General features: G+C 40.1%; 4 protein-coding genes, 1 long non-coding RNA gene and 1 pseudogene across 7 annotated transcripts in view; 2 read left to right on the forward strand and 4 right to left on the reverse strand.

The window, feature by feature from the left end:
• Positions 1–27450, reverse strand: part of LOC146480139 (uncharacterized) — a 110833-nt gene that overhangs the window by 26006 nt on the left and 57377 nt on the right. The gene's annotated exons all lie outside the window — the stretch shown is intronic.
• LOC146480142 (uncharacterized) lies at positions 38–8908 on the forward strand. 2 transcript variants are annotated; one of them, XM_085109999.1, is made up of 7 exons: positions 38–357; positions 1867–1991; positions 3108–3213; positions 3757–3845; positions 5076–5133; positions 6075–6195; positions 7455–8908. In XM_085109999.1, exons 1-7 carry the CDS (start codon positions 204–206, stop codon positions 7732–7734), a joined length of 933 nt encoding a protein of 310 aa, XP_084966125.1. In that variant the 5' UTR covers positions 38–203; the 3' UTR covers positions 7735–8908. The 2 variants fall into 2 exon arrangements, with proteins under 2 accessions (XP_084966125.1, XP_084966124.1); XM_085109998.1 differs by having other exon boundaries at positions 39–357; positions 6075–6201; positions 7458–8908.
• On the reverse strand, positions 9071–12683 carry LOC146480143 (uncharacterized). The gene is made up of 2 exons (XM_085109997.1): positions 12529–12683; positions 9071–10402 (listed from the first exon to the last, which is right to left on the reverse strand). The coding sequence occupies exon 2, from the start codon at positions 10374–10376 to the stop codon at positions 9408–9410; it is 969 nt and encodes a 322-aa protein (XP_084966123.1). The 5' UTR covers positions 10377–10402; positions 12529–12683; the 3' UTR covers positions 9071–9407.
• LOC146480144 (death domain-containing protein CRADD-like) lies at positions 14963–17418 on the forward strand. Its single transcript, XM_085110058.1, has 2 exons — positions 14963–14994; positions 16703–17418. Exons 1-2 carry the CDS (start codon positions 14963–14965, stop codon positions 16977–16979), a joined length of 309 nt encoding a protein of 102 aa, XP_084966184.1. The 3' UTR covers positions 16980–17418.
• LOC146480145 (uncharacterized) lies at positions 18045–20570 on the reverse strand (annotated as a pseudogene). Its single transcript, XR_014864779.1, has 2 exons — positions 20492–20570; positions 18045–19102 (listed from the first exon to the last, which is right to left on the reverse strand). The product of XR_014864779.1 is annotated as an uncharacterized LOC146480145 (transcript).
• LOC146480146 (uncharacterized) lies at positions 24706–25951 on the reverse strand. The gene has a single exon (XM_085109993.1). It carries the CDS (start codon positions 25923–25925, stop codon positions 24966–24968), a length of 960 nt encoding a protein of 319 aa, XP_084966119.1. The 5' UTR covers positions 25926–25951; the 3' UTR covers positions 24706–24965.

Consider the following 27450-nt stretch of genomic DNA (forward strand, 5'->3'; position numbering starts at 1 on the left):
AAAAAACGAATACTGTATTCTGGGTTACATGACAGGATTCGTTTTTTTTTACATGAAGTATGCACCCAAAACAGACATGGCGCCCAGGTCGATGATTTTCACAACTTTTCAGTCTGAAATGTAAGAGAATGCAGTCACATTTAGCAGGTTCTTATGAAGGACGACGAAGTGGAGCCTTATTTTCTGGAGGGTAACAACTCAAGATGTTCAAGTTCCTGAGGAGAAATAAGCAACAACCGCAACAAGCACCCAGAGCTGAAGACGAAACAACAGATGATGAGTCGGTAGACCATCTTGAAGAAGTGTTAAAGCCATTGTTTGAGACAATTAAGCCAGGATCGCCTGAAGAATATGTTGGTATGTACATGAATTCAGGTAAATTTCTTATTTGTCAAAGTTTGGGGCTTGTTAAAATTGACCGAAAATAGCTGAACAGAGAAACTTCCCCCCCCCCCCCCAACCCCACCCCACTAACCTTTTGCTTATAGTTGTTTGATGCCACTGTAAGCTCAGATCATCTGACTCCTTGGGAAAGAACATCTAGGGGTAAAGAGTGGTAAAATGGTGCTTATTTACAATTGAATTGCATTGAACAACTTGAGAACCTGCAGGTAGCTATGAGGTCCTGTTAGGGTAAATTCCAACAGGCGACATGCCTCTGAAACAGGGACGTGAGGGAAATGAAATGACGACGAACGACAAGACCGCTCCTGTGAAAATATGGCGACAGCGACAAAAATAGAAGCAAAATGGACAGCGACATTGGCGATTTTAAATAAGCCAGCAACTTGATAGCATTTGGGGCAGTGAGAAGAAAATGAGATTGTACTTTCTAACAGTTACGTGTCATTGTTTCGTGAGTCTTCTGGTTGAAAACATACCGAGTTTATCCTTTCTCCCTGAGTTCGCATCTCGCCTTTTTGAAAGTACTGACTATTGAATTTCATTGATAATGCTCCTGTTATCCCAAGACAGTAGGTTTCGGCGACAGAATTATGACAACGCATTTAGATTGGAAAAAACATTATTTTGGAATTTTCGAAATTGCGACATCGACATCAGTGTCATTAGATGAAATTCCTACAGCAACATGCAGTCTTTCCGAAATTGGAACATGTAAAGGTTTGAAATTCAGATGGGGGACATACCGACCCCCCCCCCACCCCTAACATGACCTCAGCTATCAAGCTATTCGAGGCAGCTCAAGAAAAGGAAGAAAAAAAAGAAGAAAATTAATACAAAGGCATCGCTCCTACTGTAAGACTCCTAGATGCACTCTAGATAGTGTTTAGCATAGCTCATTTTGCACTTTACTTTCAATTTCTGACCATGTTAAACCACTAAACAAGATGTATTAAATCAGTCTTTACAGAACTCTAGACACTAGTAAGATCTCACTGCTTCAGAGTTGATTCTAGAAAATGGCTAATGAGGGCCCAGTGGGTCCCCTTCTGTAGCTTTAGGGCGTCTTTTTCTAGAAAGGGGGCGCCAAACAGATAATAAAACTTCTTTGTACAGTCTATTCAGAAGCAGCTCAAAAAAGTGCAATTTATTCGTCGAGAAGGAAGGAAGAGAAAGGAATAGAGTGAATAGAGAGGAATAGAGAATAGAGTGGCACCTAAGAGCTGTGGTCATATCAATCTTGTTGTCAGTGATGTTTTTGAATACTTTATTTCAGAAAATAAGCACTTATCCTTGGGCACAATTTTGTGTGTCCCATTTGACGCACCAACTTAAATTTTATGCGGCATTTGTTTTCGAATTGCGGAAATCCTGCAAAGCCACGCTCTGGAATAAACCCTGGTGCTTAATTATTATTATTCATTCATTCATTTTTATTCAGATCTGTAATTTTTTTGTTTACAGTTCCTGTAGCAGAAGTGGAGCGTCTCTGGTTCCGCTTCCAGCAGCTTGGCCCAAATGATGAAGGAACACTGCCAAATGGAGTAATTCAATATCCATCGTTTTCTTCAGACCCTTTGGTCAGACAAGTGGGTAACAGCCTAATGAAATGAATTGAATGAAATGAATGAAATGAAACAGTTTCATTTCTGAATTACTTGCCTTTCCTCTACAGTGGGTTCTTTTGTATTTTTTCTTGTGCTCCTGCCCTCCCTCCCCCTCCCCCCACAATTCTCTCTCCCACTATGATTATGGAGGTGACCTCATTAGAGGTAGATTACATTTTTGTCTCTCTGGGTTGGTTGTTCAAAACCCGATTAAAGCTAATCCACGTTTAAAAGATAACCGAGGTTTTCAGCACGCTTGTTAAAAATATTTTTCAAATTGAATATTTTTTTAAGCTAATGGTAAGGAAAAGTCCAAGTCAAAACTGAGGGACAAAATCTTTTTGCATAAATCTTTATTGTTTAGCAATTAAACTCAAATCAAAGTTCTTGTTAATCCAAGATTAGCTTAATCATGCTTTGAACAACTAGGCCTTGGAAAATGTGTTGTTTAAGAAAATCTCCTAACCCCTGTTATGGAGATTTCAATTGAATGGCTCGGTGTACATGTGTAACCAACCAACCCTATAGTGCTTCTTAGATTGCTTTTTGTTGTTTTAGCCCAGATTCACAGGATTTTTGCCTGTGATCCTTGATGCCTTCTGCAAACGTTGTCCCTTTTGTTTTATCCGTTGCTTTGTGCTTCATTTGCAATAAAGACTCATGATTATGGGCAAGATTTTTATTTTAATCATAAAGCAGTGGATAAAACATTGGGGCCATGTTTCCTGAAAGAATTGAAGGTCATATTCAAGAAAGCAGCAAATCAGAGCTACTGTTACTATTTGATCTTTCATCCACAGTTCAAAGTATATGTTTCAATGATATATTAACATTCAAAAAGTGATCTAACCAGCTTTAGTTATAGTCGGTTATTAAGCACCGAGCCCTTAAAATTTACCTCTATTGCTTTCCTTTAAAACATTGCCTTTTGAGACTTCCTTCCCCTCACAATTTCCAGGGGCCTTCAATGGGGAGATTATGGATATTTTCTGTAACCACACAGGTGAGCTCTCCATAATAAAGAGGTATCCATAAAGATGGAAGAAGTGTCCATTTAAACATGTTTGACTTTTCTGTTTATCTTGTTGGTTAATTTAGATCTGGAGGACTTTTCCAAGAGATGAGAATGGTAATGTGACCTTCCATGCATTTGTTGGCGTCTTGATGTGGTGGAAAACTGCAAGCCTGGAGGACAAGCTGGAAGGTACTTGTGCCATTTAAGGACGGTGCCTACTTTTATTTCTGCACATACCTTTCTGTGCATACATTCTGAGCATCTCGAATGAAGATACTTGGGTTTCCTATGGGTGGTGCCTACTAATAAAGGGATATTTTTTCGTGGTTTCAAACTATGTGGAGAAAGCAGAACTTAGCAAGTGCTCTTTCTTTTTGAATCAAATTTTCTTTATTGGGGTAACCAAAAAACCATGCATTCTTCAGAGAAAATAAAGCTTCAATTTGGAAAAAATAAGCCATATACATAGCTTAGTATTTTACTGTTTTTTAGAATAATTGTTGATTTTAATAATTATCTCTAAAAAAATGTGTGGTAACCCCCATTTTTCTTTTTGGATTTCAATAGCCCTTGCTGAGATTTGCTTTCCCCGCATAGTCATAAACCACACAAAAATACATCTTTATTAGTACGCACCATCCTTGATAATGCAAAATGACAGCACAAAATGCTACAGCTATTAAACAAACAGTCTTCTGAACATTTCCATGGTCTGTTTCTATTCCTGTTTAGGTATATTTAAGTTGCTCAACAAGTCACAACCCTTAGATGTTCCAGCATTGCAGCAAATTGTCATGAAGCTAGACAGCAACATTGATGAAGTAAGTATGATCCTGATAATTTCTTCCTTTCCTGTTCTTGTCACTGATAAGGTGTGCCGTATTTATTTGATTGCCCACCTTTGAATAAGTGCCCACCTTGAATAAGCGCCCACACTGAAAGCCCAAAAAGGTTATAAGCGCCCAACCCACCCCCCCCCCCCTTCCCAACCAGCAAAAAACAATTCTGCACTAGCCCAGTGTGAAGTAAGAGGAGCATCAGTTGTGTTCCAAAATTGGTTTTAGATGTGGTAGTCAATGAACTTTTATTTTGTTTATGTTAGATTTTGCAGATTGTTTTGTCTTGTTGAAGTGAAATAAACTTGTTATCCCTTGTTTTGTTTTTCTCTTAAAATGTCCTCACTTGCTGAAAATGTTGGGAAAATAATAAGCCCCGCCTCGGACAAGCGCCCACCCATATTGGCCCAAAATTAAATAAATGCCCAGGGCAGTTAATTGAATAAATTCGATATTACACGGGGGCACTGAATAATCCCCACAGGAAACCCACTGACCAGGTCACTGCCCAAAGGCCTATTAAGGATGGTACCTATTTTTGTTATTGCACATACGTTCTGCGCATCTCCAGATGTTCAGGTGTCCTGTGGGTGGTGCCTACTTTGTGCAGTTTAAAACTATGCGGAGAAAGCAGATCTTAGCAAGTGCCCTTGATGCATTTTTTAGAGATAAGAAATAAAGCGTCAATTTGGAAAAAAATGCCATACATTGCTTCATTATCTCTGAAAAATGCATGGTTCCCCCAAGCACTCCCCATATTATTGACATTAAATAAATTCTTTTTCTTGTTTTCCTTTTTTTAATGTCAATTTTCATGTTGTGTTATTAAAATCTATTATCAAAACAGGGTTGACCACAGAGAACACTTCCAATCAGGATTCCCGAGATTTCTTTCAACTGAAACTGCCTTGCTCAAGTTCAGAGCGATATTCTTGTGTCTGTGGATCATCAGGAAGTAATGCTTCTAGTGCTATTAGATCTGAGTGCAGCTTTTTACACCATAGATCATGAAATTCTTCTCAATTTCCTTCAAAATAATTTTGGAATCATCGGCTCTGCCCATGACTGGTTTGCCTCATATCTATCTAATCGAAAGCAATGTGTTCATATCGACGCTGGGATTTCAGATGATTTTCATTTGAATTGTGGTGTCCCGCAGGGAAGCTGCCTGGGCCCAGTTTTGTTTTATAATTTTGTTTACTTTGTTTCTTGTAGGAAACTGCCAAGTCAAAAGCAGAATTGTTGGTCAAAACACTTGATGATAAAGAACAAGGTTTGTTCCCATACATGGCAATCAAATCATTCACAATGTATCATTCCATCCTCCCATGGAAAGGGTTTTTGATTTGACCACCCCCCTCTCCCCTCCCCCCATTTGGAGATCTCATCCAGAGACTAAAAAGTCAGAACCACCATGTACAGGGTAAGAAACAGCGCCACAGGAAAGTGTATTGTTCAATAAATTTTAGTTGAATGGTCACACTTTAGGATATGACCCACAGACTCAAAAGTTAGAACCAAAACAGCATCACATGAAAGTACTGCTCGATAACTTCCATTTGAATGGTCACACTTTAGGATTTCATCCACAGACTCAAGATTTAAAACCACCTTGTATAGCATACTAAACAGCACCAGGCAAAGTGCTGCTCAGTAGCTTTTATTTGAGTGGTCACACTTTTGGATTTCATCCACAGACTCAAAGTTAGAACCACCTTGTACAGCATAATAAACAGCACCAGAGGAAGGTACTTCTCAGTGGCTTTCGTTTGAATACTCACACTTTAGCATGTATGACCCATAGACTGAAACAAGTAGAACTACCTAAGTTAGCTCAAAGACCAGAAAACGTTGGCATTCAACACTGATTAAAACTTGAGATGTGTTTTCGTTTATCAATTTCTGGTAGTGTCTTCCCTCCTCCTTGTAGGCCATTTTACAGTTGTGTGATTAGTAGCCTGGCCTTGGATACAATCTTATGCCAACTAGTTTGCATTTACATAGGAAAAGCACTGAGGTTTGTATCAAAACAAGGTCACCCCCAGCCTCGCTTACAATCCAGTTCACCATGTACAAAACTGTAAAGTGGCCTATTCAGCAAAGCATAGTGACACTTCAAACTTAATTCGGTCTGAATGCATTGTATGTTTCTCCTTAAAGAGATGTTCCGATATTACATCTGAGGTTAATAATAACTATTATTGCATCCCTCAGGTTACATTGATGTTGATCAGTGGGTTAACTGGGTATTACAACTTCCAGAAGATGAAATCACCAAACTCATAAAGTTTGACATCATCCCAGCGGAAATGGACTCTCAACCACCCAACAGTGCGGCCAGGTGAAGCTATAGGTGTATAGTGAAGCTAGATCAAGGGTTACTTCCTTTAGAGTAAAAGTTAAATTTGATAAACAAATATTATTTTTTCGCAGTGAGTGAGCGGGCAGATTTCTGTAAATCATGCAATCTGATTGGTTCCGGTAGTGGGTGGAATTTTTCAATCTTGCCCACGAGCCTGGGCGGATTCGTTGCGTGATTGGTTGCAAGACCTGGGTTTTGTTTTCTTGCGGAAAAAAACTCTGGTACAGTTTTTCCCATCACAGATCTCCCGACAGGTGAATAACATATACTGCTTTTGAAATGAAGAAAGTACAAACTTCGAAATCTACCTGAGTCCAGGGTAAGCGAATCCAGTAGACGAGCGTTCATAGGGTTGATGAATGACCTCATGCATCTGTTACGTGAGAACATGAAAATATAAAATATTCTGTCTCCAAACAGTCATCGGCGTTTTCAATATTTTCTCCTCTTATTTCTCTTTGTTTTCTCTCTTTTTTTTATCAGTGCAGTGTTTACAGTGTAGAAGGGGTTCATAAAAGCTGGTTGTGTAGGGGAAACAGAACAAACCTTTACAAGAAGAGCTCTGAATTTGTGCAAGTTTGTAGTTGCGCTAAATAGAACATTGCCTATAGAACATCCAGCTGGAAAAGATGATGTATGGGTCATGTATCAATTCGTTGAAATTCAAATTTATTTAACTATATCGTAAGAATTAAGGGGGGACTTGACCTAAATTTGTATGAAATTTGAAGAGGTTTTAAGAAGGGATAGAAGAAAGAAAATGATTTCTGGAACACCAACAGACAGTTGATACCCACGCAAGAGCACCCTAGGTTGCTAGTGGACTAACTTGGTGTCCGTCTTTTAATTATTAACTACTAATTCTAATTTTAAAACTTCACTCAAGCTTCAATATTTCTCATTTCTCTTAATTTTACGAATCCTTGGCTTATAGAAAAACTATCTCCTCCCAAATATACCCAAAAATTCACAAAACACCCCACAACATAGATTAACGGGATGAGCGTAGAGTTTTTGGATTGCTTGAAACGTGAACGAGATATTTCCATTAAAGCCGTGTCAAGTGGCAGAAAAATGGCGTTTAGGTTAAGTCCCCCCTTAACACATTCAACATTTTGGATGCAAATAGTAGATAATGCACTGGTCACTTCACTAAGGACGTGGAAAGTTATTGCTTCTTAAATTAACACTATATCAGTAAAATGCCAATCATGTTTAATTTGTTCTGTTATCAGGGCTAGGCCAGAAAATGAATCTGCAATTTCAGATGAGGTACTAGTGGACGCTGCTGGCAAAATAGGTGAAAGGGACTGGACTCCACTGGCGCGTGAACTGGGCTTTACCAAGCAGGAAATACGAGACGTGAAAAAGAAGTACCCGCATCGCTCACGAGAACAGGTCTATCAGGTTCTGTTGCTATGGAGACAGAAGATGGGGCAGGAGGCAACTGTCGCTGTACTTGTACTGTCATTACGTAACTCTGGATTTGTAACACATTCTAGTCAGTCTTGATGTAGGTCAGTTCTCACGTGACTTAAAGGCGTTTTTTGAAAAACAGGGTATTTGAGGTGGCTCTATACCATTTATATATATTTTTCTTGGTGTTCTGGTTCTTTCAGCCCCTTGAAAATATCTGGGTTCAAACATAGTTTGGAGTACCTAAGTCCTTATGCTTTGCTAAAAACACCGCTACAACTTGGTAAAACCCGTTTCCATGGCAACCAGCGAATTGTACATCCACTGATTCGTTCACTGCTAGCTAGTTTCAGAACGGGTTTGTCCGAATTTCGCGCCGTAAAATTTCGCTATTTTTTGTGTAAAGAAGAGAGAAACTCCAAAGTTTCTCCTCGTAAAGTCAAAAAAAAAAAAATTCTGTACATACGTTTGGAAATTTCTGCAATTTTCGTTTTTGCCATTCATTGCAGTTGTCCAAGTATAATTCTCCCAAAGATTTTTTCTTTTTGAGTACAAATACCAGCTACATCCTAACATTGAGCCAATTTTCAGAAAAATTCACTGTGGAAAACTCGTTAAAATAGCCTTATTTTTCAGCCTAAAACTGGCCTTGTTTCGCGCGCCAGCATAATGAAAATTCATGTAACAGTTAGAAAACAACTGCGCGCGCTCGCGCCACTTTAGTACCCAGTCGCCGCGCGCCAAATAACTGTATGGAGTCACCTTAAGGAATTTTTTTATGGTAGACGTTCGAAAAACCCCTTGTGTACAGCGGTTCAGTGAGGAAGACGATTCTCGCGTGACTATCCTTCTCGGAATCCACCGAACGGAAAAAGATGGTGGCTGTACGTCTTAGCACAATATCTTGCGAACCTAACATACCCATTGCTATCATTATTTTATTTATTTATTTATTTATTATTATTTTTTTTTTGGGGGGGGGGGGGAATTCGTACCTGTACTAACAACATTGTGTATGCTAGGTTTGAAGGTTTTGGAACTTTTCTGTGCGTTTTTGTGAGTTTTTTTAATCTTTTTGTACTAAGAATTATGTTTAAATGTGCCAGTAGCCATTTTTTTCTCTACGGTGGATAGGAAGCAGACAGAAGCTTAGTTAAAACACTTTAAAAATGACGCTTCATAGTAAAATATGAACGGTTTAATTTTTTTACCTCTTAAAACTTAGTCTACATTTCAGCCATTGTACAAATTAAAAAAAATTACTTGAAAAGCCTGGTAGTTTTGTCTACTGACTAGAATATATGCTACGTCGTGTTCTCAATAAAAGTTCCCCAAATCAACCTAATAAAGAAAAACTGAACTGAAACGGTACACGGCAATCACTAATTAGCTACAAGAGAGGATGAAGGTATTCATCCTCTCTTGTTAGCTCTAATTACTTGTGGATGCATTTAAAACAGCTGTTATTCGAAATAAAAATGCGAACTTAACACCGACATCTTTTTACAAGTTGTTATTAGCATGCCTGGTCACTCGAACAAAAAGAAATAAAGAAATAAAACGTTTCATTGCCTTACTGCTAATCATCTCGAAACTACGATGCAATTTTACCTGAAAAGCGACATAATCAACTTGGATGCTACGTGCTACAAAATGTCCAAAACTTGACCTGATTGAAACGATTCGACTAAAACTTGGGGCGATCAACTGTTACTCTTAAGGCTGTACTATGGTTTCTAAAAAGTTGTAATGCTTGCTCCGCGCCGTCTCTATGCCTCCACTTCCTGGACTTGAGCTTGAGGATGGTCGTTTGGGTCGGCCTCCTTTGTGCCCTTTATCTTCCTAGCCGCTCGTGCGCGATACACAAACACAGCTGCTGCAATGACAATCAGGGCCATAGCAGTAGCGCTACCCACAGCAAGGTAGAGCATAGTATGGCTTTTCCCTTGCGGACGAACCAGCTCTGTGACGGTACCAACTTGTGCTTTTTCCACGTCACCGCCGATGTTGGGGAAAATGTTATCTACAATCACCTTGTACTTTGAGTTCAGGTGCTCGCGTACAAACTCCTCCATCACTTTTTCGAACTTTTGGCATCTCCCCTCGCGTGCGCATTGCAGGAGCTCTGTGCACATGTCATGCAGCATATCCTTCCAATGCGGAACTTTGGCGGTCTTGTTGTCGTAGAATGCGTCGCTGAAATACCAGAAGTAACCTGTGCGACTGGTGACCCTTCGAATCGCTGCTATTAATGGCAGATACTCGCTCCAGCTCAGCTCATGAGGACAGAATGTGGTGCTGATCGGAGTAAACGCCTGGCCGGCTGCATTCACTGCGGCGTCGCACTCTGTGGAAAGCACGTAGAGTTGAGTTTTCTTGATTTTACCATCGTTTCCGTATGGGCGAACAATGTCGGCGTCGATAACCATGTGATCTGCTGTAAAACCGTCGTACGTGGTGAAATTGTCGTCGCCTTTTCTGGGGTAAACGGCTTCCACCCGGCACCAACCAGGGATGCGATCAGCGCCTCGGATACCAGGGATGATGTCGCCATTGGACAGCTGGGAGACGCGAATGGTGCCCTTTGTGAGTTCCTTGACCAGCATCTCCCCTGACACACAGTTGTTATTGCAACAATTTTTACAATCCTTGCACTTCCGTTTGTCGTCATACTGAGCCAATGTACCCGAGAGTAGCATCCCGATCATAAGCATTGGAAACACCAGTGATTGCCTCATGCTGTCTTTATCGCCTTGAATCAAATCTAAGAAAATAAGAAGAAACGTTGTTATAATTGAAGCATTTCCATTCTCGAAATATGAATGCTTGCTTTTATCACCAGAGTTGATCAAGGTAATTTGGCCACCTTTGTAAGAAAACAGAGTTAACGGAAAATAGACCTCTGCCTGAGGGAAAACTGACTGTAGTTAGATTATTATTAGTGTGTCACAGTCGCATTTATTTGTAATTTCCAAATTGGTTATGTCACTGTTCAGGTAAAAAAAAAAACTGTATTGTAGTTTAAAGGATAATTAACAGTAAGCTTAAGCAGTGGAACGTTTTATTTCTTAATTTGCTTTTTTAAAAGTGATCAATATGGGAGCAGGGATGGCGCAGTGGTGAGAGCACTCGCCTCCCACCAATGTGGCCCGGGTTCGATTCCCGGACTCGGCGTCATATGTGGGTTGAGTTTGTTGTTGGTTCTCGTCCCTGCTCCGAGGGTTTTTCTCCCGGCACTCCAGTTTTCCTCCCCCCACAAAAACCAACATTTCCAAATTCCAATTGGACCTGGAAACAGTGGATAGAAGAGCCACCCCGTGGATTCCACTGAAGTTCCTATTTATTTATTTTTATTTTATTTTAGTTTTATCAATATGCAAATCCGATCAGTGCACGCGAACAAGAAATTTCCGGTATCTGTCAGATTGCTGTCACTCCGATCGAGAGTCACGGTATCATTAACAGCTTATAAAATCGATTGATCAATAACTACCTAAAACTTCACGATTTTGTGCAATCGATGATCTCGAACTCAACAGGTAATCAGCCAAAACAGACTTAATGGAAGAGAAATCTCTGCCGCACGAAGGAAACACGAGGGAAAACTTTGCAGACAAATAAAGGACATTAAAACAGCTAGCAGCTTCCTTATTATTTGTTTGTCACACTCGCATTCATTTGAGTTGCAAAAACTGAGTAGCTTAACCTTTAGTTTTGTAATATCTAAGTTGATTATGTCGCTGTCTTGTAGTTTCAAGGATAAGGTAGTGGAACGTCTGTGTAGGAGACTCGTTGAAATCCTTCCCATGCCCTTCATAGCAAAAGTGTTCCAAGTGTTTGTGATGAGATCAAATTAAAACCTTGCAGTACCGAAGCTGACTTTTACTCGTACGTTTTTACCATTGAAGGTGAAGTAAGAAGGCAAGTACATTGCTGGAGGCAAAGTGCATTTCGTCGAACGATAATTCGAAAAATTCCATCTCTGCTGAAACAAGCCTTTGTGCAGCCGTTTTTTTACGCGGGATGCCCTGAGGGGTATACCGTGTCTAAAAACGGGTCGATTTCTTTAAATCTCTTGTTCCAGCTGCAGATGATTTCCGGAAGCACGTCTTCTTTGGTTCAGCAGCAGTAACAGCAACAAGAACTAAAACATCTGAAACTTGACTAGATCTAGATATAATGCCTCTCGAAAATTAGCCTAACGAGCTATCCGGAAGTGAGAGCAAAACGTAAATTACGAGAACTGATAATTCCTCAACTACCTGTTTGGTTTTATAAAATGATTATCCACTCAACGAGAACATCAAAGCCCGGCATGGCCCAGTGGTGAGCAACATCTAATTTCTCCTTACGCAATATTGCTGCTTGATTAAACATTGAAGTGAGGAGAATAAAGGAAATAATCACTAAAGATGACTTGGTTTTTGACAAATTCTACCAACTAGTAACACGAGAAATCGTCATGTGCTTCTTTGGTCATTATGACAGCGGGATTGAATGATCCAGGATGACCGTAGCTGTACAGGGTGTACATAATTATATATTTCAAATATTTACCCGTAAAGGCGATAAGTAGCTTTCATAAATGAATTTCCTTGTGCAAAAACTCCCTCGAACTTATTCAGTGATGAAACTTTATCTTCGTAAAACACCAATCCAAAAACGAAAGAAAATGGAAACAACGGCTGATATTCCATTATTTTACGGTTGAAATCTAGTCGTCCGTTCAGCAGCACAACTGACGACAAACTGTCAGAAATTGTCGGGTTTGTCGGAGAAAACCTTAATATGCTTAATACGAATATGTAAGGTAAGATATTTCTGTAAGTGATAGATATGGTTAAGTAAAATAAAATGAAATAAAATAAAATATTTCTGTTTCGTGCCCACCTGAAAAATTTGTGAGGAAGAAATCCAAAAATGTTGCGCGCTTTTAGAAAGCTGACTTCTTTCCGTGCGCCAAACAAGGACTGATGAAGACAGAAGTTAACGTTGCCAGAGTCTTTGCGGGAATAAGTGTGGGCCAGTTGAGCCCTATCTTAAGTACTTTTAGAACTGAGGAAGTTAAAAACCTAATACACATATGATGTACATATGATATAGTAAATAAATCAGTTTCCCTTTCAGCGTAATGTGATTCTGCTACATCATGTAACGAGAATCACATTACGTTGAAAAGGAAACTGATGTTCACGGAAGTCGGGCTTGTTTGTTACTCTTCCAATGACCTCTTGGAAGACTCCAGTGGATTGGATTTGTAAAACATGCATTGATTAGTAAAAAGAGGATAAGGAAGGCATGGTAAAAACGCAGGCCCAGTAATTAGCAGCGCCGTCATAATTTCCGGCTTAGGTGGTTCTCGCTTCATCTCGCGTTCCTCGTTTATAATATAACATTTTTATTTAGCGGCGTAAAATTTACTCTGAATCTGTAATCAGATAAAACGTGGCGTAGTTCTACCAAAACATGTTCCGTTCGGTTTAGTCTTTCTCTTACTGGCCACGGTAATTTTTTGCCTGTATTTCTATTTACAGACGTACGTATTGACAAAAATAGATCCTAAAAGATGAAAACCAGAAAAAAAAAACAATTATAAGTTTAAGGATCTGATGTCAGATGTTGCTTTGCTAAATCCTCATTTTACGGAGTCTCCAGTTTTCAGCGAAAGCGAAAACGGAAGTTTTTTACTTTATCTGCAGAGAAGGATTCGCTTTGTAATCTTGTAAACAGTGGATAAATCATATTTCTTCAAACAGTGGCAAGTGGTAATTTTTGTCGGTTGAGAATTTATTCATATGAAATCTTACACGAGCTTAATGCAGGTATTGTGCTGCTGGCATCTTTGGACAAAAGTTTTTTTCCACTCACTCGGGATGGCCGGACGACCGGACTGTGATGGTGTAGAAAAATTGCCATTTATTTGAAATTGGTTTGAAAGCAATTCGAACGGCAGGAAACAGTTTTCCGAACGAAGAAGTATCCCTTATCTGTTTGATGCCGTTTTGGGGCCACTTGGAGTGAACAAATCGATTAATTTTCCGTTAACATTTATAAATCTTTTGTTTCAGCTGCAGATGATTTCCGTAAGCACGTCTTCTTTATTTTCAGCAGCAGTAACAGCAACAAGAACTAAAACATCTGAAACTTGACTAGATCTTGATATAATGCCTCTCGAAAATTAGCCTAACGAGTTATCCGGAAGTAAGAGCAAAACGTAGACTACGAAAAAAGATAATTTCTCAACTTCCTGCAAATACGAATGTTTGGTTTTACAAAATGAATATCCAACGGTAATGGGCACCCAACGAGAACATCAAAGCCCGGCATGGCCCAGTGTTGAGCAACATCTAATTTCTCCTTACGCAATATCGCTGCTTGATTAAACATTGAAGTGAGGAGAATAAAGGAAATAATCACTAAAGATGACTTGGTTTTTGACAAATTCTCCCAACTAGTAACACGAGAAATAAACAGAGGACAGTAAGGAGAATAGACTGATTGATATTGGAGCTAAAGGGGTTTGTTTGCTGCATTCCACCATTTTATTGCAAATTTGCGTAGTTAAGCTAACGCAGTATGATCCGTTCGGACTATTTAGCTAAAAAATTAAAGTTGCGGAAGCTCATCTGGTTCCCCGAATTTAAGAGTTGCTGTTGCTCTCCAAAAATGATAGCTTACTTCTTTTTGGCAATTTTAACGACGTATTTGCCCCGACCTCCGGAAACCAGAGGGATTAGTTCCTCAACGTGACGAACATTCCCAGCCAGGTGACCTTTCCAGTTTAAGAAAACGGTTAATTTTTCTTCACACTTATTTAATCCGAACTTCTTGTGCACGTTTTGTCTTTACGAGCAGATATTCCACCGAAACGAATCGTCGAGCGTCCCTGAACAGTTCCACCCCTCATTCTTACATTGCCGTGAATGTCTGTACATCAGTTCCCTAGATAAAAATGCGTTCTGAGTACCGGCATCTTTTCCCAAGTAGTTATTTGCATACCTGGTCAATCTTTAAAAGCGAATTAAGAAATAAAACGTTAATTGTCCTTGAAACTACACTAAAAAGCGACATCATCAATTTGGATATTACGAATCTTAAGTACTTTTTAATAATGCTTTATCAATGTCCAATCAAGTGTCCATCTGCATCCGTTAATTCTGTTTTCTTCTGTGAGAACTTCCTGCTGGCAGAGTAGCAGCCCCAGTTGCGCTGAAACGGAAACTGTTGTTTACTGTTCTTGTTTACGACTCTCGCTGCAGGATAGAACACTATTTTCTATAAAAGGACATGAATAAATTAGAACTTCCTTTTTCTCTGAAACGAAATGGGAGACCGTCAAACGCGTGCCAAAAAAGGGTATTATTGGAGTGGACTGTGCTTATTCCGCGGGTTGCTTTATTACTTTATACTTATATTTTATTGGCCTCATGATTTACTACGTAGCAAAGAATTGTTTTAATCGCATGTCCATGGTGGACAGACAATACGCTCTGGAGACTCCAAGGAACAAAAGACAAATTTCTAGTATTTCATTAACCCCAGGACGTTCTAACAATCAGGCGGCTGGAGGCTAAGCGCATTTCGTCGAACGATGTAATTTGAAAAATTCCGTCCGGCTCTGCTGAAAAATGCTTATGTGCACGGCCGTCTTTTATTTACTTCCTTTTAGCCTTGGAATAGGTCAGACAGAAAAGCATCACCGTGAAGTCACGGGCTGATATAGTTTGTGATAGCAGTTCAATGCTAGAAACTTCCTGTTTTGTTAAACAACAGTAGTTCCCTGCTTTTACAGCGATATGACTAACAAAAGTTCTAGCTATTTTGTTTGTTTCTTTGTTTACTTCATGTACTAATTTATTTACGACTTTGATCTAAGGTTACATTTAGAGTTGAACGTTCAGTGCTTCATTCACTAGTATAAGGCCTCCTTTTCTATCTGAAGATCGGTTATTATTTCGCGGTCTTAGAATAAACCTGACCTTAGTCTGGGGCAACAAACGGGTGAAGTACTTTCTTTGCTGTTTATCTCTGCTCGTTTTGTACTTTTTACCACATAACCGCCTCTGCCATCGTCTTAAACCTAAGTTTAGTTAACAAGATAAATCCACTGCGAGGAGGCAAGAGCCTATGCGACTTACATCAAAGGTAAAATATTTAGGGCCGCTTCCATGAAATTTTACTGACATCAAAATGTTGCCGCGCAATTTAAAAACTACAGTCCCTTGTGCTTATTCGAGTGGAGAGCTTAATCGAGAGGTCAGGATACGTTGTATTCTTATCTTCTAGCGTTTAATTTCAGGAATTAAAACTTGATATAAAGACCGCAATTTCGATCCTTTTAAACTGAGAGAACATGGGATGCTTTCTTGCTTTGAGCGTTATTATGGATTCTTGCTTCCTTTATTAGATTGTATCAACATGTATCTTCTCCTGACTGTTTCATATCTTAGTTAGGGTACTTATCGGGAGAATTTGTGTAAACATCAAGACATTTTATCTCGGTTTCCGTCGCTCCCTCGGGTCCGGCGCGGGCTCATTTTCCCGAACGGCGGCTAGTAATCGAGCTTAGACATTTTATCTTTGGCGATAATTTTCCTTATTTTTATGAATTTGTTTTTAAATCAAATAGCGATATTTGAGCTATTTTAATAGCTTTAAAAAGTTAAAATTTTAAAAAGTTGGATGAGTGGTAGAGAAGTGCCAAAACTTATTAGTAGAAATTCCAGATGCTTCGGGCTTACTCCTTCATTAGTGGAAGTCAATGGTTTGCACTAATGAAGGGCTAAGCCCGAAACTTCTGGAAGTTCTTCAAAGTTTGGCACTTCTCGACCACTTACTCAACTTTTATAGCTTTTATATGAGTGTCACGCAGCTGACGAATACTTTCGTTTTACCTTTTGGTGAGATTTAATGCTGTTTACTTACTGGGGCTTCATAATAGACATGTGCTGTTTCCCTCCTGGCTACTGTACTAAAGAATGAGGATAAAGCGTGGAAATTATTGCTCCCTAAATTAACACTATATCAGTAAAAGCCAATCATGTTTAATTTGTTCTGTTATCAGGGCTAAGCCAGAAAATGAATCTGCAATTTCAGATGAGGTACTATTTGAGGCTGCTGGCAAAATAGGTGAAAGGGACTGGGCTCCATTGGCGCGTGAACTGGGCTTTACCAAGCAGGAAATACGAGACGTGAAAAAGAAGTACCCGCATCGTTCACAAGAACAGGTCTATCAGGTTTTGTTGCTATGGAGACAGAAGATGGGGCAGGAGGCAACTGTCGCTGTACTTGAACTGTCATTACGTAACTCTGGATTTGTAACACATTCTAGTCAGTCTTGATTAGCTTGATTTAGGTCAGTTCTTATGTGATGTAAATGCGGTTTTCGAAAAAAAGGGTATTTAATTAAGAAGATTGTTTTTTGACAGACGAGCGAAAAACCCCTTGTGTACCGTGGTTCAGGGAGGAAGATGATTCTCGCGCGCACACGCGTGTTGTTCTCGCGCGATTGTCCTTGATCGGAATCGACCGAACGGAAAAAAGATGGCGGCTGTACGTCTTACCACAATACCTTGCAAACCTAAACACAGCCGATAGGCATATAGAAAGGCATTGTTGTTATTATTTTATTTATTTATTTATTTATTTATTTATTTTTTTGCGAAATTTGCACCTGTACTAACAACACTGTGTATGCTAGGTTTGAAGTTTTTGGAACTTTTTTGTGCGTTTTTATGAGTGTTTTTAATCTTTTTGTATGCTAAGAATTATTGTTAAATGTACCAGTAGCCATTTTATTCTGTACGGCGGATAGGAAGCAGACGGAAGCTTAGTTAAAACACTTTAAAAACGACGCTTCATAGTAAAATATGAATGGTTTAATTTTTTTTCGTCCTAAAAACTTAGTCTACCTTTCAGCTATGATATGAATTTAAAAATATTACTTGAAAAGCCTGGTAGTTTTGTCCACTAGAATATATGCTACGTGGTGTTTTCAATAATAGTTTCCCAAATCAACCTAAGTACTGAGACGGTACACAGCAATCACTCATTAGCTATAGTTGTTTATGGATGCATTTAAAACAGCTGTAATTCGAAATAAAAGTGCGAAACGTCGAACAGCGTCGGTTACTTTTAACTTTTCTTATAAAATGCTTCAACAAGCAACTGACCACCCGAACTGAACACCGACATCTTTTTACCAGTTCTTATTTGCATGCCTGGTCACTCATACAAAAACAAATTGAGAAATAAAACGTTCCATTGCCTTACTACTAATTATCCTCGAAGCTAAAATGCAATTTTGCCTGAAAGCGACATAATCAAGTCACGGGATGCTACGTGCACGTGCTACAAAATGTCCAAAACTTAACCTGATTGAAACGACTTGACTAAAACTTGGGGCGATCAACTGTTACACTTTAGGCTGTACTATTGCTTTTAAAAAATTGTAATGCTTGCTCTGCGCCATCTCTATGCCTCCGCTTCGCGCGCTTTAGCTTGACGATGGTCGTTTGAGTCAGCCTCCTTTGCCTCCTTTATCTTTCTGGCCTTCTTGCGCAGTACAGAAACATAGTCCATGCAAGGACAATCAAGGCTGAGAAAATGCCGATACCCAAAGCAAGGTAAAACGCAAAATAGCTTTTCCCTCGCGGACGAACCAGTTCTGTGAAGGTACCATCTTCTGATTTATCCACATCACCGCCCATATTTGGAAAACGGCGCTCAACTATCCTTACGTACTCTTGGTTCAGGTGGTCGCGCACAGACTCCTCCATTAATTTCTCGAATTTCTGGCATCGCTCCTCGCGTGCGCATCGCAGGAGCTCTGTGCATATGTCGTGCAGCATATCCTTCCAATATGGAACTTTGGCGGTCTCGCTGTCGTGGAAAGAATCGATGTCATACCAGAAGTAACCCGTGTGGTAGGTGACTCGACGAATCGCTGCTATTAATATAAGATACTCGCTCCAGCTCATCTCTTGAGGACAAAAAGCGGCACTGATCGGAGTAAACGCCTGACCGGCTACATTCACTGCGGCGTCGCAGTCTGTAGCAAGCGTGTAAAGTGCAGTTTTCTTGGCTTTTCCCTTCTGTCCGTACTGGCGAACATTGTTATCGTCGAGAACCAAGTGGTCTTCTGTGAAACCGTCGTAAGTGGTGACGTTTGGTCTGATTCTGCTGGCTTCATAGACGGCTTTCACTTTGCACCAAGCAGGGAAGCGAGCAACTCCCATGATTCCACGGATAATGTCGTCATTGGACAGCTGGGAGACACGAACGACGCCCCTTGTCTGTTCCTCTACTTCCATCTCACCTGACACACAGTTGTTATTGTTATTGCAACATGTGTCGCACTCTTTGCAATTCGGGTTAGCCAACGTGCCTGGAAGTAGCATTCCTATCATAAGCACTGGAAACATCAGTGATTGTCTCATACTGTCTCTATCGCTTTGGATGAAATCTAAGAAAATTAGAACAAACGTTGTTATAATTGAAGCATTTTCATTCTCGAAATATGAATGTTTGCTTTTATCACCAGAGTTGATCAAGGTAATTTGGCCACCTCTGTAAATACATAAACTAAGGAAGAGGAAGAAAACGACTTAAGGCTGAGACGGGCTTGGGTAAAAAATGAAGAGGAAGATGAATACCGAGGACGAGATCGCTGGGAGGGGAGGGGGAAGGTCAAAGCGGTCAGTTGAAACAACAGACTCACCAATAGCCAGTTTTGAAGTCGCTTGAAGTCGACAAGAATTAAAATACTCTTGACTACTTTCCCTTGAATTTTTCAAGAAGTCCCAGTGCGTAGCTTGTCATCCAGCAAGGCGCTTTTTGTACCATGTGATCGTTTTCTGCAAAGGGCCCATTAGCTCAATCGCGAATGGAGGATAGGTTTTAAAAATCTGCGAGGCGTACAATGGGAATAAATTGATGCCACTTATAAAGCATTCAGTTTCTTCAATCTTTTCATCAAATATTTCAAATCACCGCACCGGGGTTTGAACACTTACTCAGGTAAGTATCAAATTAATCTGTACAGGCCTGAGATAGATGTGTGTTTTAGCTTATCAATGACCTTTTCTCCTCGTATTGTGGTTCTACAACTGTCAAACAACGCACGATTCCTTAGCCAGGAACTCTCCAATTTCCACTGTTTCAACGGTCGAGTGCTTCTTAGAAGTTATTCTTTCGATTTGCCACTTCAAAAGGGTTAATTTTCGTTTTGAAAACGGCATAGTTGAGTCTGAAACTTATAAACAATATGGCAGGCACAAGGAGAGAGCAGAATTTAATCCAGGTTTAAGGAATAAATCAAATGATGATTTGACGTCACACAGGTAAGGATGAGGGGGTCCCCTCCCTCGTGATATACGCGCCGATAATAATTTTTGATTGGGGCGTTTTTGTTGAAGACAATCAGAACAATAGATTCGTTCTAAGAGAGAACAGAGTTTAATGAATAAATTAATGTGCAGATGAAAAAAAGATAGCGAGCCCAATTTTTAGACACGGTCTGCCCTCAGGGCATCCCGCGTAATAAACTACAGGGAAAACATTTGTGAAGAAGAATGGCTCGTGCTTATGTTTCACACGGAAGCTTTAATCCTTCCTTTATCACCTTTGATTTGGAAACAGGCACCGTTTGTGATATTATACTGATTGTTTGCATTTTTCTGTGGGTACGCATCCGGCGTGACAAATTGAGAAAAACCTCAGCCAACAGAACAAAACAACAACAACAAAAAAAAAAGAACCTTGACACTTCGAGAAGGAACGAAGTGCAAGTTGACTGGTACTGGTCTTGACAAAAGCGCATTGAAGAAGAAACAAAATCAAGTACCACACTCACCTGAAAGATTGAATCAGCGGCCAGTTATACAAGAGAACTTGATTGCTACAGGACTGACCGGCGGCTATGGCATTTACCATCCCCTAGTTTTAGTAACCAGGCCTCTCTCTAAATAAGACCTTCCAGACGACTTCCTCTCGTGCTACATCCTCATTCCAATTTACTCTCACAACCAGCACTTGACGTCGGTTTCTAGCACTTTTTGAGGTTTTGGTAGGTAAGACGATCAGAACGATGTTCTATGCTATATTCTATGTTATATGGTAAAAGGTATCACTGATCATAAGGCCTATAAAATATTATGTTATAAAACAACCTTGCAGAATGGACACAGCTTATTTAATTTGAAGAATTATTCGCTGTTATGAGGGTTCTGCTAATAATGATGTTTGCCAAATCCAGTCCACACCAGTAAAACATGGTCAATTTTTTGCACACGTTTGACAGTCCCACATTTCGTTTCAGAGAAAACGGAAGTTCTAATTTATTTGTGCCTTTCTATAAACAATAGAGTTCTGGCCTGCAGCAAGAGAACAGCAAACTGCAGTTTTCTTTTCAGTGCAACTGGAGCTACTACTCTGCCAGCAGGAAGTTCTCGCAGAAGAAAACAGGGAATTAGTGTGTCACACTCGCATTCATTTGATTTGCAAAAAGTTACTAAGATTCGTAGTTGATTATGTCGCTTTTCATAAACTGTATTGTATTTTCAAGGATAATTAACAGTAAGGTAGTGGAACGTTTTATTTCTTATTTTGCTTTTTCAAAAGTGATCGACGGTAGAAAAATCCGATCAGTGCACGCGAACAAGTAACCACGATATAGAATTTCCGGTATCTGTCAGATTGCTGTTACTCCTGAGTCACTCAGTGTCTCATCAACAGCTTATAAAATCGATTGATAACGTGTGCAATCAACGATCTTGAACTCAACTGGTAAGCAGCCAAAGCAGACTTAATGGAAGAGAAACCTCTGCCGCACGAAGGAAACACGAGGGAATACTTTGTAAACAAATAAAGGACATTAAAACAGCTAGCAGCTTCCTTGTTATTCGTTTGTCACACTCGCATTCATTTGATTTGAAAAAAACTGAGTAGCTTAACCTTAAGTTTCGTAATATCTAAGTTGATTATGTCGCTTTTCAAGTAAATCTGTATTGTAGTTTCAAGGATAAGGTAGAGTGGAACGTCTGTGTAGGGGCCGGGACTCTTTGAAATCCTTTCCTCTTCATAGCAAAAGTGGTCCAAGTGTTTGTAATGAGATCAAACTAAAACCTTGCAGCACCGAAGCCGACTTTTACTCGTATATTGTTAGAATTGAAGGTTAAGAAAGAAGGCAAGTATATTGGTGAAGGCAAAGCGCATTTCGTCGAACGATAGTTGGGAAAATTCCGTCTCTGCTGAAACAAGCCTATGTGCGGGCCTATGTGCAGCCGTCTTTTAGACAGAAAAGCACCACGCTGAAGACACCATGACAACGGGCTAAGAGATGTGATAGGTCAGTCAACGTTAGAAACTTCCTGTTTTGTTAAACAACAGTAGTTGCCTGCTTTGACAGCGACATGACTAACAAAAGAGCGATATATTTTGTTTGTTTCTTTGTTTACTTCATGTACTAATTTATAAGACTTTGATCTAAGGTCACATTTAGAGTTGAACGTTCAGTGCTTCATTACGTTTCTCCTGAATTAAAGCAATCATGTTGTAAGTCTTCCTTTTGTATTTGAAAATCGGTTTTTATTTCGCGGTCTTAGAAAAAGTCTGACCTTAATGGTCAGTGGGGCGGCGCCGGGGGTGAAGTGCTTCCTTTTGCTGTTTATATCTGCTCGTTTTGTGCTTTGTACCACATAACTTCCTCAGCCCTCGTGTTAAACCTAAGTTTGTCCACAAACTTACTTCACTGCGCTGAGGCACAGCATGAGTACGTAGGAGAGCCTTGGTTGATGAAATTTTACTGGTTCAACTATATTAAAGTTGACTTAGCACTCACATCAAAAGATTGTCGCCCAATTTAGAAACTACAGTCCCTTGTGCTTATTCGAGTGCAGAGCTTAATCGAGAGATCAGGATACGTTGTGTATCCTAATCTTCTAGCGTTTCCTTTCAGGAATTAAAACTTGATAAAAAGACAATTTCCTTTTGAACTGAGAGAACTCGGGCTGCTTTCTTGCTTTGAGCGTTATTATGGATTCTTGCTTCCTTTATTAGGTTGTATCAACATGTATCTTCTCCTCGCTGTTTCATGTCTTAGTTAGGGTCCTTATCGGGAGAATTCGTGTAAACATCAAGACATTTTTTCTTTGGTGGATCATTAATTTTCCCTTATTTTGATGAACTTGATTTTTAATCAAGTAGCGATATTTGTGCTATAAAAGTTGGGTTAATGACGGAGAAGTGCCTAAAATTAGTAGAAATTCCAAACGCTTCGGGTTTAGTCCTTCACTGAGTGGAAGTCAATGGTTTTCCACAATAGAGTCATCCTCTCTTGTTTTCCACTATTAAATGCAGGGCTAAACCCGAACCTTCTGGAATTTCTTCAAATTTTGGCACTTCTCGACCACTTACACAACTTTAATAGCTTTTGCCAAGCAGGAAATACGAGACGTGAAAAAGAAGTACCCACATCGCTCACGAGAACAGGTCTATCAGGTTTTGTTGCCATGGAGACAGAAGATGGGGCAGGAGGCAACTGTCGCTGTACTTGAGCTGTCATTACGTAACTCTGGATTTGTAACACATTCTAGTCAGTTTTGATATAGCCTGGTCAGTTCTCATGTAATGTAAATGCGTTTTTCGAAAAACAGGGTATTTAAGGTGGCTCTATACCATTTATTCAGTTTTCGCTGGTGGTGATATATATATATTTCTTGATGTTCTGGTTCTTTCAGCCCTGTGAAAATATCTGGGTTCAAATGTAGTTTTCGTTTTTGCCATTTATTGCAGTTGTCCATGTATAATTCTGCCAAAGATTTTTATGAGTACAAATACCAGCTACATCCTAACATTGAGGCAATTTGCAGAAAAAATTCACCGTGGAAAACTCGTTAAAAGAGCCTTACTTTTCAGGCTAAAACTGCCCTTGTTTCGCGCGCCAGGATAATGAAAATTCACGTATCAGTTAGAAAACTGCGCGCGCTCACGCCACTTTAGTACCCAGTCGCCGCGCGCCAAGTATGGAGTCGAGTCACGTTAAGGAAACTTTTGTTTTTTGGCAGACGAGCGAAAAACCGCTTGTGCACAGTGGTTCAGTGAGGAAGATGATTCTCGCGCGCACACGCGTGTTCTTCTCGCGTGACTATCCTTCTCGTGCTTCTCGGAATTCACCGAACGGAAAAAAGATGGCGGCTGTACGTCTTACCACAATACCTTGCGAACCTAACATAGCCAACAGACATATAGAAAGGCATTGTTATTATTATTATTTTATATATTTATTTATTTATTTTTTTTTTTGCGAAATTTGTTCCTGTACTAACAACGTTGTGTATGCTAGGTTTGAAGTTTTTGAAACTTCTCTGTGTTTTTATAAGTGTTTTTTGGCTTCTTGTATGCTAAGAATTATGGTTAAATGTACCAGTCGCCATTTTTTTCTGTACAGCAGATAGGAAGCAGATGGAAGCTTAGTTAAAACACTTTAAAAATGACGCTTCATAGTAAAATATGAACGGTTTAATTTTTTTTGCCTTTAAGACTTAATCTACCTTTCAGCCATGATACAAATTTAAAAAAAAATACTTGTGCTACGTCGTGTTCTCAATAAAAAATCCCCAAATCAACCTAATTAAGAAAACTGAACTGAGACGGTACACAGCAATCACTAATTAGCTTTCAAAAACTCATTAAAAATTTATAAGCCCATTGACCTATCATAAGGTCGATAAAACATCACGTGCAGTGGTTTTAAAACACGACAAACACTCCTTCTTATTAGTATGCGATGTTTAATGTTTTTCTCGTGTGCTAATTTCCAACGTTCATAAAAAGCATCATTGTTATGAACTCTTTTGACACACGCTTTTCCAGGAATGTTTTTGAAGCCGTTCAAAAAACTCGCAGCACGTGTAAAAACGGGTCTAAAACCACTCGGCTGCACCTCGTGGTTTTAAATCCCGATAAAACACTTCTGCTCGTGTTTTAAACATTACATAATTACTTGTGAGTGCATTTAAAACAGCTGTAATTCGAAATAAAAATGCGTACTCAGGAAACACCGGCATGTTTTACGAGTTGTTATTTTTATGCCTGGTCACTCGTACAAAAACAAATTAAGAAATAAAACGTTCTGTTGCTTTACTGCTAATTATCCTCGAAACTACGATGCAATTTTACCTGAAAAGCGACATAATCAACTTAGATGCTACGTGCTATAATTAAAAATGTCCACAACTTAACATCAGGATTGAAACGACTTGACTAGAACTTGGGGCGATCAGCTGTTACTGGTTAGGCTGCACTGTAATGCTTGCTCCGCGCCATCTCTATGTCTCCACTTCGCTGGCTTTAGCTCGACCATGGTCGTTTTGGTCAGCTTCATTTGCGCCCTTTATCTTCCTGGCTGCTCGTGCGCGGTACACAAACACAGCTGCTGCAATGACAATCAGGGCCATAGCAGTAGCACTACCCACAGCAAGGTAGAGGTAAGTGCGGCTTTTCCTTTGTGGACGAACCATCTCTGTAAAGGTACCATCTTCTGATTTATCCACATCACTGCCCATATTTGGAAAAGCGCGCTCAACTATCCCCACGTACTCTTGGTTCAGGTGCTCGTGTACAAACTCCTCCATCAGTTTCTCGAACGTCTGGCATCTCCCCTCGCGTGCGCACCGCAAGAGCTCTGTGCATATGTCGTGCAGCGTAGCCTTCCAGTATCGAACTGTGGCAGTCTCGTTGTCGTGGAAAGCATCGACGTAATACCAGAAGTAACCCGTGCGGCTGGTGACTCGACGAATCGCTGCCATTAATGTAAGATACTCGCTCCAGCTCATCTCGTGAGGACAAAAAGAGGCACTGATCGGAGTAAACGCCTGGCCGGCTGCATTCACTGCGGCGTCGCACTCTGTAGCGAGCGTGTAAAGTGCAGTTTCCTTGGCTTTTCCGTTCTTTCCGTACTGGCGAACATTGTTATCGCCGAGAACCAAGTGGTCTTCTGTGAAACCGTCGTAAGTGGTGACGTTTGGTCTGTTTCTGCTGGCTTCAAAGACAGCTTTCACTTTGCACCAAGCAGGGATGCGATCAGCTCCGATGATTCCACGGATGATGTCGTTAGTGGACAGCTGGGAGACGCGAACGACGCCCCTTGTCTGTTCCTCTACTTCCATCTCACCAGACACACAGTTGGTATTGCAACAATTGTCACACTCTTTGCAATTCTTGTGAGCCAACGTGCCTGGGAGTAGCATCCCGATCATAAGCATCGGAAACATCAGTGATTGCCTCATGCTCTCTTTATCGCTTTGGATGAAATCTAAGAAAATTAGAACAATTCTTTTAATAATTGAGCATTTCCATTCTCGAAATGTGAATGCTTGGTTTTATCAACAGAGTTAATAAGGTAATTCTGCCACTCCCTCTAAATACGTTAACAAAATGAATTGAGGCTGAGAGGAGCTTGGGTAAATAAAAGGCAGTCTATGACTGCATGTGGCTACTGCTTTATTTTTGTAGAATATAGCAGCAAAAAGCAATGTTGTATAAAATTTAGAGTGGTAAATAAAAAGCTCTAATGAGTGCCAAAATTGTGCCGCGCAATTTGATCGTGTTGTCATATGGGCGAATTTGGTATGCGCTGGAGGATTTCAGTTTGTTTACACTTTAATACATAGGGGACAGTAATAGATATGGCTTGGCTCTCCCATGGTTTACATAAGATCGCATGGTGAAGAAATTCCGTGAATCAAGACACACAGATAAACAGGCAATAAGCTTTCTTTATTGGAAAATTAATTCAGACAGACCTGTGTTCACACCTGAAAAGCAAATTCGTTCAATTTTCGCCTCGAGTGAAGCAACATGAAGGCCACCGATCCAAGCAAACTGCGGGTCACTAAAGCACAACTTCTCACTTAAACTGAGTACGTTTTTCGAAAATTTCGCCAAAGCTATTTGAAAGATGACAAATCGATCAATTTAACATAAAGCACGGTAAAATTTAAATTCAAACCTGAAGTACTTTGTAAAGTGGATTGCCAGGAGAACGCAAAAATTTCCGTGAACGTCTACAGCTCATGTGATGATTTGGGAGATCTTGTTTGCGATCGCACATGTTTCGTCTTGACACAATCTCGAACAGGAATTTCTTCGATATGAACTTGAGAATCCACGCATGAGAAGCGCGGCAGCCATATTGAATTGAATACAAGGACCTTCCATACGAATAAAGCCGACTGAGATCTCGTCAACCAGTCGTGGTGAACTCGACCCAACTTCGGGTAAATTCTGCAATTCCGAAAGCTTCCGATTTACGGACTTAGGTACAACACGGTTGCATAGTGGCTACGCCTTCCCAGAAGGCCAAAGAGCTCAGTTGAAACGCCTCAACAGACTCGCGACAGCAAGTTTTGAAGTCGACAAGAATCAAAATACTCTTGACTACTTTCCCTCGAAATTTTCCAAGAAGCACATCAAAGACACGTTATGCTTAAAACGATGGCCTTGATGGAAAAGTTTGAAGTTAAACTCTCACAGTCCTTAGGCTTCTTCTTGAGAAGAAGATACTGTGTTGAAACATATATTCTACTTCTCATGAACGTGAAATCGATGTATAGAGTTCGTACCAGGTTCGCACGTTTTTATTTTGGTGAGACAAGTAGCTGTGTTGAAAGGCTCGTATGGAAACAGGTTCTGGTTCAAGTTAGCAGAGATTTCGTGTGAAATGGAAGGAGGGTAAAGGAGAAGATACGATAGAGAAACATCTGAGGGTGTTTTGAGCTCGTTCGCATTTTGTTTTTGACCGTGCGAAGTCGT

This window comes from Pavona decussata, unplaced genomic scaffold (assembly GCF_977016875.1).
Source record: "Pavona decussata unplaced genomic scaffold, jaPavDecu1.1 SCAFFOLD_55, whole genome shotgun sequence".
Taxonomy (NCBI): Eukaryota; Metazoa; Cnidaria; class Anthozoa; order Scleractinia; family Agariciidae; genus Pavona; species Pavona decussata.